Source organism: Echiichthys vipera, assembly GCF_963691815.1.
Source record: "Echiichthys vipera genome assembly, chromosome: 15".
In the NCBI taxonomy this organism is placed as follows: domain Eukaryota; kingdom Metazoa; phylum Chordata; class Actinopteri; order Perciformes; family Trachinidae; genus Echiichthys; species Echiichthys vipera.
Window position 1 is genome coordinate 7,005,535 of NC_139840.1, and position 13,489 is coordinate 7,019,023.

At 42.0% G+C, this 13,489-nt stretch overlaps 1 protein-coding gene across 2 annotated transcripts in view; it reads left to right on the plus strand.

Annotated features, from left to right (window-relative positions):
- The window catches only part of tep1 (telomerase-associated protein 1), a 33,746-nt gene that overhangs the window by 5,821 nt on the left and 14,436 nt on the right, over nucleotides 1–13,489 (plus strand). For both annotated transcript variants that reach the window (XM_083928880.1, XM_083928881.1), the window contains exons 11-30: nucleotides 76–154; nucleotides 1,392–1,584; nucleotides 2,591–2,861; nucleotides 2,988–3,140; nucleotides 3,396–3,467; nucleotides 4,682–4,803; nucleotides 4,945–5,016; nucleotides 5,698–5,841; nucleotides 5,979–6,270; nucleotides 6,811–6,932; nucleotides 7,179–7,292; nucleotides 7,954–8,071; nucleotides 9,244–9,432; nucleotides 10,059–10,246; nucleotides 10,350–10,491; nucleotides 11,210–11,389; nucleotides 11,559–11,651; nucleotides 12,367–12,502; nucleotides 12,689–12,848; nucleotides 13,316–13,449. In XM_083928880.1, the coding sequence (XP_083785006.1) occupies nucleotides 76–154; nucleotides 1,392–1,584; nucleotides 2,591–2,861; nucleotides 2,988–3,140; nucleotides 3,396–3,467; nucleotides 4,682–4,803; nucleotides 4,945–5,016; nucleotides 5,698–5,841; nucleotides 5,979–6,270; nucleotides 6,811–6,932; nucleotides 7,179–7,292; nucleotides 7,954–8,071; nucleotides 9,244–9,432; nucleotides 10,059–10,246; nucleotides 10,350–10,491; nucleotides 11,210–11,389; nucleotides 11,559–11,651; nucleotides 12,367–12,502; nucleotides 12,689–12,848; nucleotides 13,316–13,449 (2,974 nt within the window). The remainder of the gene's footprint in view (nucleotides 1–75; nucleotides 155–1,391; nucleotides 1,585–2,590; nucleotides 2,862–2,987; nucleotides 3,141–3,395; nucleotides 3,468–4,681; nucleotides 4,804–4,944; nucleotides 5,017–5,697; nucleotides 5,842–5,978; nucleotides 6,271–6,810; nucleotides 6,933–7,178; nucleotides 7,293–7,953; nucleotides 8,072–9,243; nucleotides 9,433–10,058; nucleotides 10,247–10,349; nucleotides 10,492–11,209; nucleotides 11,390–11,558; nucleotides 11,652–12,366; nucleotides 12,503–12,688; nucleotides 12,849–13,315; nucleotides 13,450–13,489) is intronic.

Below are 13,489 nucleotides of genomic sequence, written 5' to 3' on the forward strand. Positions count from 1 at the left end.
TTTGTTTCTTTTGTATTTAAACTCCCAGTTTATAAAGTTCTTTCTGTAAACGTTGTGTTTTTAATGTGTTTACAGACAGCAGTTATTCAGAGCCGTCAGTTTCCCATCAGATTCCTTGCTGCCTACAAAGTCATTATGGAGCTTAACGCTTTGGGTGAGACACACACACACACACACACACACACACACACACACGCACACACACACACACACACACACACACGCACAAAATCTCATGACTTCCTCTTTAGCTCTTTTTCTTAAGTCATGGTTTTACATTCCACTTGAATGACAAAAAAAACAACACAAATGTAATTAAAAATTTAAATTAAACAAAGTGAAGGAGTTCAAGTACCTCGGGATCACGTTCACGAGTGAGGGGACGATGGAGCGTGAGTTTGGCCGGAGAATCGGAGCAGCAGGGGGCGGTGTTGCAGTCGCTCTACCACACCGTTGTGACGAAAAGAGAGCTGAGGAAGGCAAAGCTCTCGATCTACCGGTCAATCTTGGTTCCTACCCTCACCTGTGGTCATGAAAGCTGGGTCATGACCGAAAGAACGAGGTCGCGAGTACAAGCGGATGAAATGTGTTTTCTCAGGAGGGGGGCTGGAGTCTCCCTTAGAGATAGGGGGAGAAGTTCAGCATCCGTGAGGAACTCAGAGTAGAGCCGCTGCTCCTTTGCGTTGAAAGGAGCCAGTTGAGGTGGTTCAGGATCATCTAGTAAGGATGAACCCTGGGCGCCTCCCTAGGGAGGTGTTCCAGGCACGTCCAGCTGGGAAGAGGCCTTGGGGAAGACCCAGGACTAGGTGGAGAGATTATATCTCCACACTGGCCTGGGAACGCCTCGGGATCCCCCAGTTACAGCTGGTTAATGTGGCCCGGGAAAGGGAAGTTTGGGGCCCCCTGCTAAAGCTGCTGCCCCCGCGACCCGACCCCGGATAAGCGGATGGAGATGAGATGAGATGAGAAATATGTAAACTGAATGGAACTGTATTGCGTTCATAAATGCCTATATTTTCTGTTGCTGTGATAAAGCTGGTGATATTTTATATTTTTCTTCTCATGTAAAAACTACGGCTGCGACAAACTATCATTTTCATTAACAGTGAAAAACCAGAACCAACAATCCAATATAAGATGAATTAATAAAACTACACTGAATGTCTGGAACCAGTGGACTCGAACCAGTGAGTGCCACGAGTCAGAAATGATTGAGATTGTATATTATTATATTATTGAATATGAAAAAAAGCAGAATAGCACCAGCCTCATCCTTCAATATCAACAGTGTCCGAATATTAACCAAAATATGTTGACAAACTAAGGTATGAGCCTGACCTTGCTTAATAAAGCGTACCTCAGCAGCTCCTCTTTGCCTCTCTGTCCTGTAGCCTCAGCATCAGAGAAAGCACTCCCCCCTGTTAAAGAGATCCTGAAGAGCATCCTGGAGAAGATCCCCAAGAGCAAACGCTTCAGGTCTCTGGAATGGGATGAGAGTTCAAGGAGCCGGTTAAGGGTGACTCTTGGAGTGCCGTTCATCTACCGACTATACCGAGCGAAGAAGGCCCAGCTCCTGAAGGCCAAGTATGAAAATGTCCTTTGAGTTTCAGCAAGTAATATTCTCCTGAGGTAATACATTTTAAACAACAGGCAAAGCAGAGAGCAACACATTTAGAAACGCAAACAGAAAATATGTAGTTAAAGATGCCACTGAACTGCAGATACAGCCTGTATCTGGAAACCTGTACCTGAAGTGGAAACATTTGAAGGTTTCTCTAAAGAAATGTGCACTGTGCTCCACTCACGTGTAAAATGTGTTTGGTTAGATCATTTAAAAAGACGTACCCAGACCTATTTCCTCTTAAAGGAAAATGATGGGGGGCATAATACAAACTTAATAGACCCCATACAGTAAAACACATTTCTGGGATTGTTTTTGGAAATACCTGAAACCTGAAATGTTCCACATATGTTACATTGGACGTATACTGTAATTTTTTCCCCACAAAAAATATTAATAATCAATGAATTTGTAATGATTTTTGTTTACATTTGGTTCAATATGCTTTGAATTGAATAATATAAGTTTAGTTCATTTTCATTGATTCAGCTACATTAACTGAGCTGATCATTGGGATTTGTCTTGTGTTGACACAGACGTCACATTATGTTTTCAGTGACTACTTTAAGGTTGAAAACACGATGTGACAAAGATGTCACAGCGATATTTACCTTTATATGTTTGATATGAATTTGTTCAACAAAGGTGATCAGAACAGGTTCAGTGTCATATAGGACATGTTATGTATGTATTAGAGTAATTAAATGACTTTAATCTTACCTTAGAAACAAAAAACAACTTCTTATAATCAGCTAGTACTGTCACATGTCGAGCAGACACACAGCCATCTTGGAAATGTTGTCATGGAAACACAAACTCCCAAGGATGCATCCAGGATGCTCCGTCAGTGCTCCTTAGGGACTTCACAAATAAAAATCTGAATGAGGAACTTTCCAGAACATTTAAAGTGTGTGTGGCACCTGTGTCGCCGTGGGTTCTTATATAACGTGACTGTGTCTGTGTATTCAGTCAGAAGCAGTACACCGTGGCTCTGTTGGACCGGTACCGCAAAGCTCTGGAGACGGCGGTTCAGCTCTCCTGTCGTTACAATGTTCCCCCGCTCCCCGGTCGGACCGTTATCGTGCTGTCCGCTAACCTGAGGGACGACAGCGACTGGTGTCAGAAACAAGACTTCTGCCTCCCACCAGACCCCGAGCAAAAAACCGACGTGGAGGAGGAAGAAGAGAGCAGTAGGAAGAAGAAGAGGAAGAAAAAGCAGAATGATGAGCTCTCTCCTTCTGTGAGGGCCTGTTTTTTTCTCATTAGCAAAAAGAAGGCATCAATTATGTGACTCAGTGACTATTGTTTCAACTGTACTGTTTCTACTTGCCTTTACTAATCTGTCCCCGTGTTTATCTCCTCTCAGGCTACGGAGACGGCAGTTTTGCTCTCTCTGATGATTGCCAGCAGCGCTGAGGACTGTCAGCTCTGTGCAATTACTTGGAATCGCACTCAAGAAATCAAGCTGAAGTCTGACGTTCTTTTGGATAATGTCAGGAGTGTGATAAAGCAAATGAAGGTCTGTTTTTTTTTTTATAGCATCCCTACTATGTTGTGTAACTTTTTAAAATCTCATAGCAGCATTCATTTTAGCTCTCATGCAGAGGGATGAAACACAAGTGAAGTACTCTAACTACTACACAGTGTCAGTGTAATAAGGACGGACACAACTGAAATAGCTTTCCGCATTGGTAGAATAACAGATTTGTGTTTTTAAAGGAAGTTTATGTTCATTTATTTTTGCCTTTTATTAATGAAAACTTCTCTTCCTCAGGCTTTTTCAGAGAATTCACATGAAGAAAGGGACAAACAATGTTTTTCCAGAATGCTCACCAAGAAAAACAAGGTCAGTCTATTTGTACACGTGTAGTTTATTTTGATAGGCGACAGTCAAAGGGTATACTTTTTTTTGTTAAATAAAAATAGATTATTACGTCCTTATTTTGTATGATGGATGCTTATACCAGAAATGTTTGCCCCTTAAAGCCTCAATGGTACACACTGCCTAAAAAAGGGGCAACAAATATTCAGTTCAATTTTTTTCAATTCAATTCAGCTTTATTAGCATGAATGTCACAAAGACACACTCACTTATATGTCATGTATATAATTCAATGCCATATGTTTAGTTTGCTTGTGTTCATGGTTGTATTTATGTAGGCACTGTCAAATCAAGTCAAATTCCTTGCAATGAAAATTGCCTGGCAATAAACCTGATTCTGATTCTGAATATGAAAGACTATGTTGCCAAAGCAAATATCTTTAGTTGGTTATACAGTTAGCTAAGACGTATGAGTGCTGTTAAGGAGGCATTGCTAAAGTTTTTAAAAACAATTGTAATACATATGAAGCATCTGATAGAAGTAGCTTGCACTCAGTCATGCACATCCATCAGACAACCCAGTCTGCAAAAGCGGACGCAATTTCAACGAGAAATGACAGCTGAAGTCGAGAAGTGATCACCTGCCTCTGTCATCAAACTGCTGCAGCTGGATTACTTCTGCCACCTGCAGGTGTTGACAGTAAAGGTTTGCGTCTGTTGCTGTGGTCTCTTGAAGTGTTTTTGAGGTTTTACATTTAAAACGTGTACACCTGTGCCAATAAACAGGGTATTTATCTGATTTCAATAATACATAAATAAAGAATATATAAGCACCACAGAAAGAACTTAGTTAACCTAACCCGTCCCTCTGCTGTTATGTCTAATAAAATGTTGTTAGGATCCCCTTCTCTCTCCAAAGTTACCATGCACAAACGGCAGCAAAAAAAGACACACTTGAGGGTGTGGACTTTCCTTTCCTGCAGGGGGCACATGTTTCACAGTGGCAGCAGCTATTACAGTCCATGTGCAGTTCTAAAATACTGCTCTGAAAACTGGTCTGAATCTGAGTTTCACATACTGACAGTACAATAATGCCCAGTCTGACTGAATCGAACATGTGTTCTCACATACAGCCCAGCCGGGTAACGTCCAGATCATTTCAGATTTGCAGTGCATGTGTGAAAGGGGCTCAAGGTGCGTCCTTGTCACCGCTGACCTCGCATGGTTTTGTATCTCAGGTTGACAACATCATCGTGTTGACCGACTACTGGGTCGGAACTGAAGTCGAGTGGCCCATCAACAGATACAGGACGGAAATCAATAACAAAGCCCTGGAGGTGCAAATCTTCTTGTCACAGGGGTAATGCTCTAAATGTACCACGTCCATTCAGACATTTTTATAGCCACAAACTAAATTCACTAACATTTAGCTTTCAGTTGCTTTCTCTTCTCTTCCTGTTTCTAACTTGAGTGGATTTATTGTTGTATTGTCCACGTACAGAGCATCGGATTTAGAGTTCAGCGCTGACAGGAACTGCGTGAAGCTCGCAGGCTTCAGTGAACAAATGTTGAGGTAAAATATCCGGTTTCTCATTTCAATCCAAAACCAATCGATCCATTTAGTAAATGTTAAATGTATCATTGTTAAAGCCAATGGCACTTTAAAGCAAAGTCTTGGCTTTTGATATGATTATGATTTGGTTATGATATATTGATAAAAGTAGGATAAAAGTTCAGAGGAGAAGTTCAATATCACTCTTACATCTGTTCTTTTAAAAGCATTCAGATCCCTGGTTAGCACTAGCATCACTTCCTATTTAGCACACAGCAGTGTAGACTGAGACTGACTGGGGGTTGCTTAGCTAGCCGCCTCGGCTGCTACCCGCGCTTCAAGTGATGATAAAAAAAATTGACAAATGTGGGCAAGCAACGCGATACTCGCACTCCGTCACTCCATCACTTTTGGTGTAAATGCAAGGTTAGGCTGCAATGACAACAATGGCAGAAACTTATAGAGCGCAGATATGGAAGACCCAGACACACTGACCAATCAGAGCAGACTGCACTTTTTTAGGGGGGGGGGGGGGGGGGGGACAGGCACTAAAGACAGGGTGTGAATACAGGTATATTCAGGCAGACAATATAAGAAAATGAATGTGTGTTTTTAACATTAAAGCATGTAAACACCCAAGATACAAGTATGTACCTGGAGCTCTTATGGAGCCTTTCACTTTTTTTAAAACTGTGTGACCAGGTTTGTGGCAGAACGAGGATCATCCAGGCTGCTGGAGCATGTGGAGAATGTAGACAAACTGTACAACATCCCACCACCAGAGGGAGCTAAAGGCCCTCAGGCCACAAACAATGTCATTCCAATACCAGCAAGCCCCAAGCTGAGGTAATTTTTTATTTTGTGTCAAAGGAGCAATTCTAATCTTTTCTTAAACTGTATGTTTAATGTTGAATGCCAGGAGAAATGTCCTTTTACGGCTTTTCCCTCAGTGTTTTAACACTCACATCTTCCTCTGTCATCAGGTGGCGAGGTGTTCGTGTGTTTATCTCCTCCACCTTCAGAGACATGCATGCTGAGCGCGACGTCTTGGTGCGGAGCGTGTTCCCGGAGCTCAGGCGTCGTGCTGCGCCCCACTGCCTCTACCTGCAGGAGGTGGAGCTGCGTTGGGGTGTGACAGAGGAGGAGTCAGGGCGGGCCACCGAGCTGTGCCTGTCAGAGGTGTGTCGCAGCCAGATGATGGTAGGCATCCTGGGGGAGAGGTATGGACTGGTGCCTCCCAAACCTGACCTCCCTGACCTGCCACAGCACAGCTGGGTAAGACTCATTATTCTTATTATCACATAAAGCAAAGCAAGCGTGAGAACCTGGTTGATTTGAGATTGGGATTCAAATTTTCTAAAACTGAAATTCTCAAGGCAAGTGTAGAGCAAACAAAAAAGTATTTAAAGAGAACTCCTGCACAATTTCCCATGCAGGATCTCAACTACACACCTGGAAAGTTTTGTGACCGTGATTTGCTTATTGTTCTGGCCCAATAACTGTGTACAATACAATCTTGACGGGGCATTAAATCTGATATTTACTGGAGTTATAGGATTTAGATTTGTTGAATGGGAGTTTCCTAAACCAGCTGAAATATTTTGTGAAAATAGTCACCTGTACCGTCATCGATGGTTAAGATGAGAGAGAAATTTAAATAAATACCCTGAATGACAGCGACTGGTTAATAACCATTACTTTATTGTTTGTGATGAAGACGTAATTCAGAGCTTGTTGTCTGTTTTTAGATGTGAATCTGAATTTAAGATCTTCTTAAATAATGAATAAAATCACAATTTGTTTCTTCGTCTGCAGCTGGCGTCGGCCCCGGCGGGCCTGTCTATCACTGAGATGGAGATCCGTCAGTTCCAGGCTCTTTTTCCCGACACAGCACATCATCGAATGTTCTGCTACTTCAGAGATCCAAACATCACCAAGTATGTAATACATGCTGCTTGCTTACATTCAAACATCACAATTTGTGATTTACACTATTTAGAAGCAGTTTGTCATTGAAATGAATTGACTGACCACTTCCGATTTAAAAGAACAAACAGTCATAAGAGCTTTTTGTAAAGTACTTGTTCTATTAGGTTCGTTACAGTGCTGTAGTACTCCACAGTTTGCTGGATATTCATTGAAGTGTTTATGTTTTAATCTCATTTTCTTACGTTGTTTCTCAGATCAGTTCCGGTGGCTTGGAAATCTGACTTTGTCCCTGAATCCCAGGAGGCTGAGTCTAAAATGGCCTCTCTGAAGAGAAGGATCCAGGCCAGTGAAGTCAAGGTCACTGAAAAGTGAGTCATCTCTGTCATATTTCTGCTTCGCTGAAGCTGTGGTATCAAAACAGCAGTTCACTTTATACAGTAATACTTCTTACTTAAGACTTTTATATTAAATGTAGTATTTGAATTGAACTGAAAGCTTCATTCGTCACGTTTGTAAAAAGAACATTAACATACAGTGAAATTATTATTTGTTAGATCTTTTTTTTTTCTTCAGTATGGTGGATTACAATCTTTTTCCTAATAGCTCAGTCCATAGGTGACTGGGCTGGGAACCGGAGGGTTGCTGGTTCGAGTCCCTGTGTGGACCATGTATGGAGCATGGACTGGTGGCTGGAGAGGTGCCAGTTCATCTCCTGGGCACTGCCGATGTGCTGTTGAGCAAGGCACTGAACCCCAAACTGCTCGGGGCGCCGGTCACTGGCAGCCCCCTCGCTCTAACATCTCTGCATTGGTTGCATGTATATAGGTCCTGTCTGTGCATGTGTGTGTATTTCGGGCCTGTGCGTGTGTGTAAAATGTAAAATAATAGAGTGAAAATTGAATTTCCCCATTTGCGGGACTAATAAAGGAATTCTTCTCCTAAAAAACTAGCATATAGGATGCTGAAATGAAACCACTAACACTTAATTTGAAGTGTCTTAGTTGATCGTACTTTGTTTTCCTGTCATAGTTACCCGTGTGAGTGGGGAGGCGTTGTGGATGGAAAACCATATCTGAAAAACCTGGAGGCGTTTGGAAAGGCAGTGCTGGAGGACCTGTGGATGGCTGTAGTAAAACAGTTTGTGGAAGTTAGTCACAATGACAATTCAATCAATTTCATTGCTAAACTCCTCATTAAAGGTATAATATGTGACAAGTATCGCTTACTGTTAGTGAACACACAGAGAGAGAGCGTGCGGAGATGGTAAAGCCTTTGTTTAGGCTTTACCATCTCCGCACGCTCTCTCTCTGTGTGTACCTGTGCATACCTCCACACAGTCCTGCTAGAAGGTGCTGCACTGTCGGATTATGAGTGAACGCAGAGCTGCATTATCTGTCTGTGCTGGTAACAGACACACTGCCTTGTGCTCTGCGCTGCAGTATCTGACGCTGGGGGGGAGGGGCGACCCTGTCCCTCTCTAAATACCAAGTAAACAGAGAATCCAGGCAGAGGGCAGTTTCTCTGCAGATACAGACACCGCCACACTCTTCTAGTGGGTCATAGGTGATGATTGAGGGGGATTACTTTTATATAAGTCTTTGCATTGTGTTTTTAGGATAATACTACATACTATACCTTTAACCAAAGTTAGCCATGTGAAACCAGTGGTCGAATAATTTGTCAAATGATTTACTTGCTACGTAAAAGTAGCAAAGCCACACAGTAAAAAAATACTCCATTATGTCTTGCATTCAAAATCCTGCTTAAATAAAAATATTAGCAACAACATGTAAACATGTGAATCAAAAGTACTTATTATGCAGAATGGCCTCAGTGTTGTACTATTATATTATTGTGTCATCATTAATAATGTTTAAATGGGAAAGCGGTACTTCAGTTTTGTAGTTGGTCGAGGTGGAGCTACTTTTAACTGCTGCATGTACTGTTGAATAGTTTTATCCACAAAAATGCATCAAACATGTTTGGGATCTTTATCTGAAAATGAACTAGTGGTGTAAAAGGTACAATATTTGCCTCGAACAGTAGAAGTATAAAATACTGAAACACTCAAGGAACATACAAGCACTTAATAATTGTACTTAAGTACTGTACTTGAGTAAATGTTGTTTACTTTCTAAACTGTATGAAACCACTAAAATTAGAAGACATTGTCTTTTTAGTCACAGCTGTTTGAAGCAATTTTGAGCCTTAAGTGAGAGATTGGTGTCATTTCAGACTAAAGGGCTGTCCTGATCAATAAACACAGCTGAACATACATTACATTTTAAATAAACACCTCGATTATTCTCCATGTGACAGGAGGACGACGAGGCCACGGCTATGTCCGATGTGATGGAGCAGGAGGTGCACCAGGGCGCGCTGCAGAGGCAGTTCTTCGGCAGGGCAAAGCTGCTGTCTGGGGCTGCCGAGATAGTGGAGCAGGCCCAGACCAAAGGGGGGATGATTGTGGTGGAGGCAGGACCTGGAGAAGGCAAAACTGTCTTCATGGTAAATTGAAAAGATCAAAAGATTTTGTATTCTACTTTATTTCTTCTATCAGGAATTCAAACCTGTTTACAGTCAGATGGGTATAGGAGTTAGAACAGAATAAAAGAAACGCAAGTCCAAGTTATTTATTTTATTTATTCATTCAATAATAACTATTAGATGTGATGATCTCTATTTAAACATGGTGGATTTTGATGTGACATGCAATACGTTCTGCGTAGTTTCATATAACCACTTGATTATCTGCTCACTGTTTTCTTAATGAATTGATTAATGGTTTGTGCCATAATATGTCAGGAATTGTCAAAAAAATTAATTGTTACAATTTCTCAGAACTGGAGATGACATCTTCAATTTGTCCGACCAAAAGTCCAAAAGCCAAAGATTCAATTTACAGTTCAAGTGAGAGGGGGGGGGGGGGCCCTCACATAGAGATTCTTTTGGTATTCTAGCTTGAAGAAAACTTAGATATTATAGCCTTAAACCTATCTTAAAGGTATTATATTGTAGGACTGTTGTATTAGACTGCATTAGTTTAGCTGGTTGTACCTAATAAACTGGCAACTGACTGTAAATGATCTACATGGGAAACCTTGCTACTTATATTTGTCTCTCTCTCCACACAGGCTGCTCTAGCAGACACCCTCAGGACTGGAGTGACGTCCAGGAACAACCTTGTCTGTGATGTCATCTCCTACTCTACAGCTGCCAGCCAATCGGCACGCTCCGTGGAAAACCTGCTTCGATGCCTGGTTCAGTGGTTGAGGCAGATGAAAAATACTGAGGGGGAATCACCTCTTCCCCATTCTTACAAGTAGGTCGATTTTTAATTGTCCATAAAATAAGTGCATCATGTAGTCTATGGCTGTGTTTTATTATTTATTTACTATTATTATTATTATTATTTTTGATCACAGAGATTTGCTGTCAGAATTTCACACCAGTTTGAGTGACATGAAGAAGAATAAGCCCCTGGTGCTGCTAGTTGATGGGGTGGATCTTGTCCAAGACGGCAGAGGTCAGCTCAGCTCTGATTGGATACCACAGCAGCTTCCACAGGTGAGTTACATGGGTGGAAAACAAAACCATAGTGAAGTGGTACATTGAAGGTACATTATAATAAGAGAGAGAGAATGAGAAGTATGCATACTCATTACTCAAAGGCATTCATTTCTACGTATAAAGGTCGATGTTTAAGCAGTTTGAAGAAGCGGCGAGCTTACTAAGTTCACGTGGATAGGCCTGAATTTTGTCCCAGCACGTCTTCAAGAAACGCTTTTGTTATCTTGTCAGCAAGTATGTGGAATTTCAGAGTTGGTTTGGATACATTCATTCATTCATTCATCTTCAACTGCTTATCCTGGGGTCGGGGTCTTGGGGGGGCTGGAGCCGATCCCAGCTGACATCGGGCGTGAGGCGGGGTCCACCCTGGACAGGACGCCAGTCTATTACAGGGCACACAGAGACAAACAGAGACAGACAACCATTCACACCTAAGGGCAATTCTTAGAGTCATCAATTAACCTAACACCTGCACGTCTTTGGATTGTGGGAGGAAACCGGAGAACCCGGAGAAAACCCACGCAGACACGGGGAGAACATGCAAACTCTACACAGAAAGGCCCAGGCCGGGATGTGAACCTGGAACCTTCTTGCTGTGAGGCGACAGTGCTAACCAAGCAGTTTAAAAACACACTGGTTGCTTTGTTTATGGTTGAAGTTTTAAGTGTTTGTCTGCTACTCTAAAACTGTAATGGATCCTTTTTTTTCTTGTTAGGGGGTTTGTTTGGTAGTGAGCATCACAGCCAAAGCAGCACTCTTACAAACCCTGGCCAAGAAAAGAAGCACTGTCCTGTTTGCCCTGGGACAGCTGACCATGCCGGATCGGAAGGAGATAGTTCAGAGGGGCCTGGACACCTTCGGGAAGAAACTCAGTGACTCTGCATTCAACAACCAGGTTCATGTTGTGTTTTTTTGCACTGTAGATATCACAGTGTTGCTTCTGCAGTTTTCTCAAAACTCTGCATCTGTGCATGATGGTTCCATTGACACTAAACCGTGTGACCAACACTTTTTTAATTCAATGCTGATCTAATGATAAAAGTATTCTGTGTCTGCTCGTCCAGCTCCAGACGCTGATAATGAAGAAGGGAGCAGTGAGTCCTCTCTACCTGCACTTGGCCTGTGAAGACCTGAAGAACTTTGCCTCCTTTGATAAGGTTAAATATCACACACTTTTATACGACACTTCTACAGTGGTATCACTGGTTGTATTTCCAGTGTTGAATGTAGCAATGCTGTCGAAATAATTCAGTTCCACTTCAAAAATATGCATTTGACTATTTATTCTTTCACAACACGTACAAATACAACAGCTAGAAGGCTCGGTATAATAAATTGGTGCACTACCATGCTCACCTCTCTCTCTCTCTCTATGTCTATGTCAGTGCCTGAACAGGTGAATGCAATAAGATATAACCACTACCATCACCGCCCAAGCTAGTGAACATGCCCACCACCTCTAAAGAACAATATAAGACCATAAAACATTAAAAAAAATACAAGAAACCCTACATATGCTGTTCATACATTGTCCATTATAGACCTAGAATGCGTGTGTCAATATATTTCAATAAAAATACTAAATTATAAACGTTAAAATTTACCGCAACTATCAGAATCTGACCTTTAGGGACCTTGAACATCTGTAGCATGGCATTATTTTAACTAGTTTCCACCAATTTATTCGTGAATTTACATTATAGTGTTGCAATATACTGTATATATTTTGTTATTTACTTTTAATCCACTGTTATTGTTAATATTTCGGGGCCCTTCCTACATGCAGACATTTGCTTATGTTTCCTTGAAGTGTCCAACAACCCTGCTACCCATTTAACCTGCTTTAACCCAGCGTCCTTTGTCTCGGTGTAGCTGAAGGAGAGCCTCCAGGGCTTACCTCAGTCTCTGAGCCAGTTGGTGCAGTGCAGCCTGGACAGACTCTGCTCACAGCACAGGGGCATGCTGGGACTCCGCTGGGCACTGGCAGCTCTCACTGTCAGCACCACTGGTAAGATGAGTTTTTACATCATCTTAGCATTCTTTTTAAACTTTTGGGGGGAAAAATGTGTAGACAATACAAGCAATACAAGCAATACAGCAAGTGGTAGAATTCTTAAAGGGCTATTACAACCACATCAGTAATTCAGCACAACTGTATTTGGTTGCCTCAACATCTTCTCCTCTTCATCAACAGGCCTGAGGGAGAGAGACTTGTACTCTGTACTGAACACATGCAATGACTTATCCTCACGGGGCGTGAAGGTCACGTGGCAGGAAGTACTGCATCTGTCCCGGAAGCCCCAAGGACGCATTCCCATGACAACTTTCACCCGTTTAGCGCAAAGTTTACAAAGGTATGAATCCTTGTGTGAGGTGCTAGAAGAAACACAGACACAAACAACATCCCCCTGTTGACTTTAGCTGCTTGTGAAGATTCATCTCTGGCAAACTGATACAGTGACCATGAATGTGCATTTTTATGTCACCCAAAGGCCACTGTAGGTTCTACATGCTTGGAAAGGGAGGGGTGAGCAGATGGTATTCAGTTCACCATTAGTTGCCACTAAATCCTACACACTGCTTCTTTAAAACACACAGCTCTTTTCACTAGAATTGAATACACTAAATCCTTCATGTTCCATCCTCACTTTGACAGCCAAATGGATTCATACTGACCATCTGCTTTTAGATTTCCTCCATGTTAGAGGGAATACACACTTTGGAGAAAACGTCTGTTTAGATACTGATTTGTGTGTAAAATTATAGACTACAATCCTAAAAGAGGAAGAGATATTAAACCTATTTGGATCCTCATCTGCAGTCTGATTGGTCCGTCTCATTGCCACGACACTGACGACCTGCTGGCTCTGACCAATCCAGAGGTGAGGAGGGCCTTCGAGGACTTTCTCCTCCCAACAGAAAGTGACAGAACCAGAGCTCACCTCGTACTGGCAGGTAAAGAACACACAGCCTGTTTTAGTATGGCATAAATAAG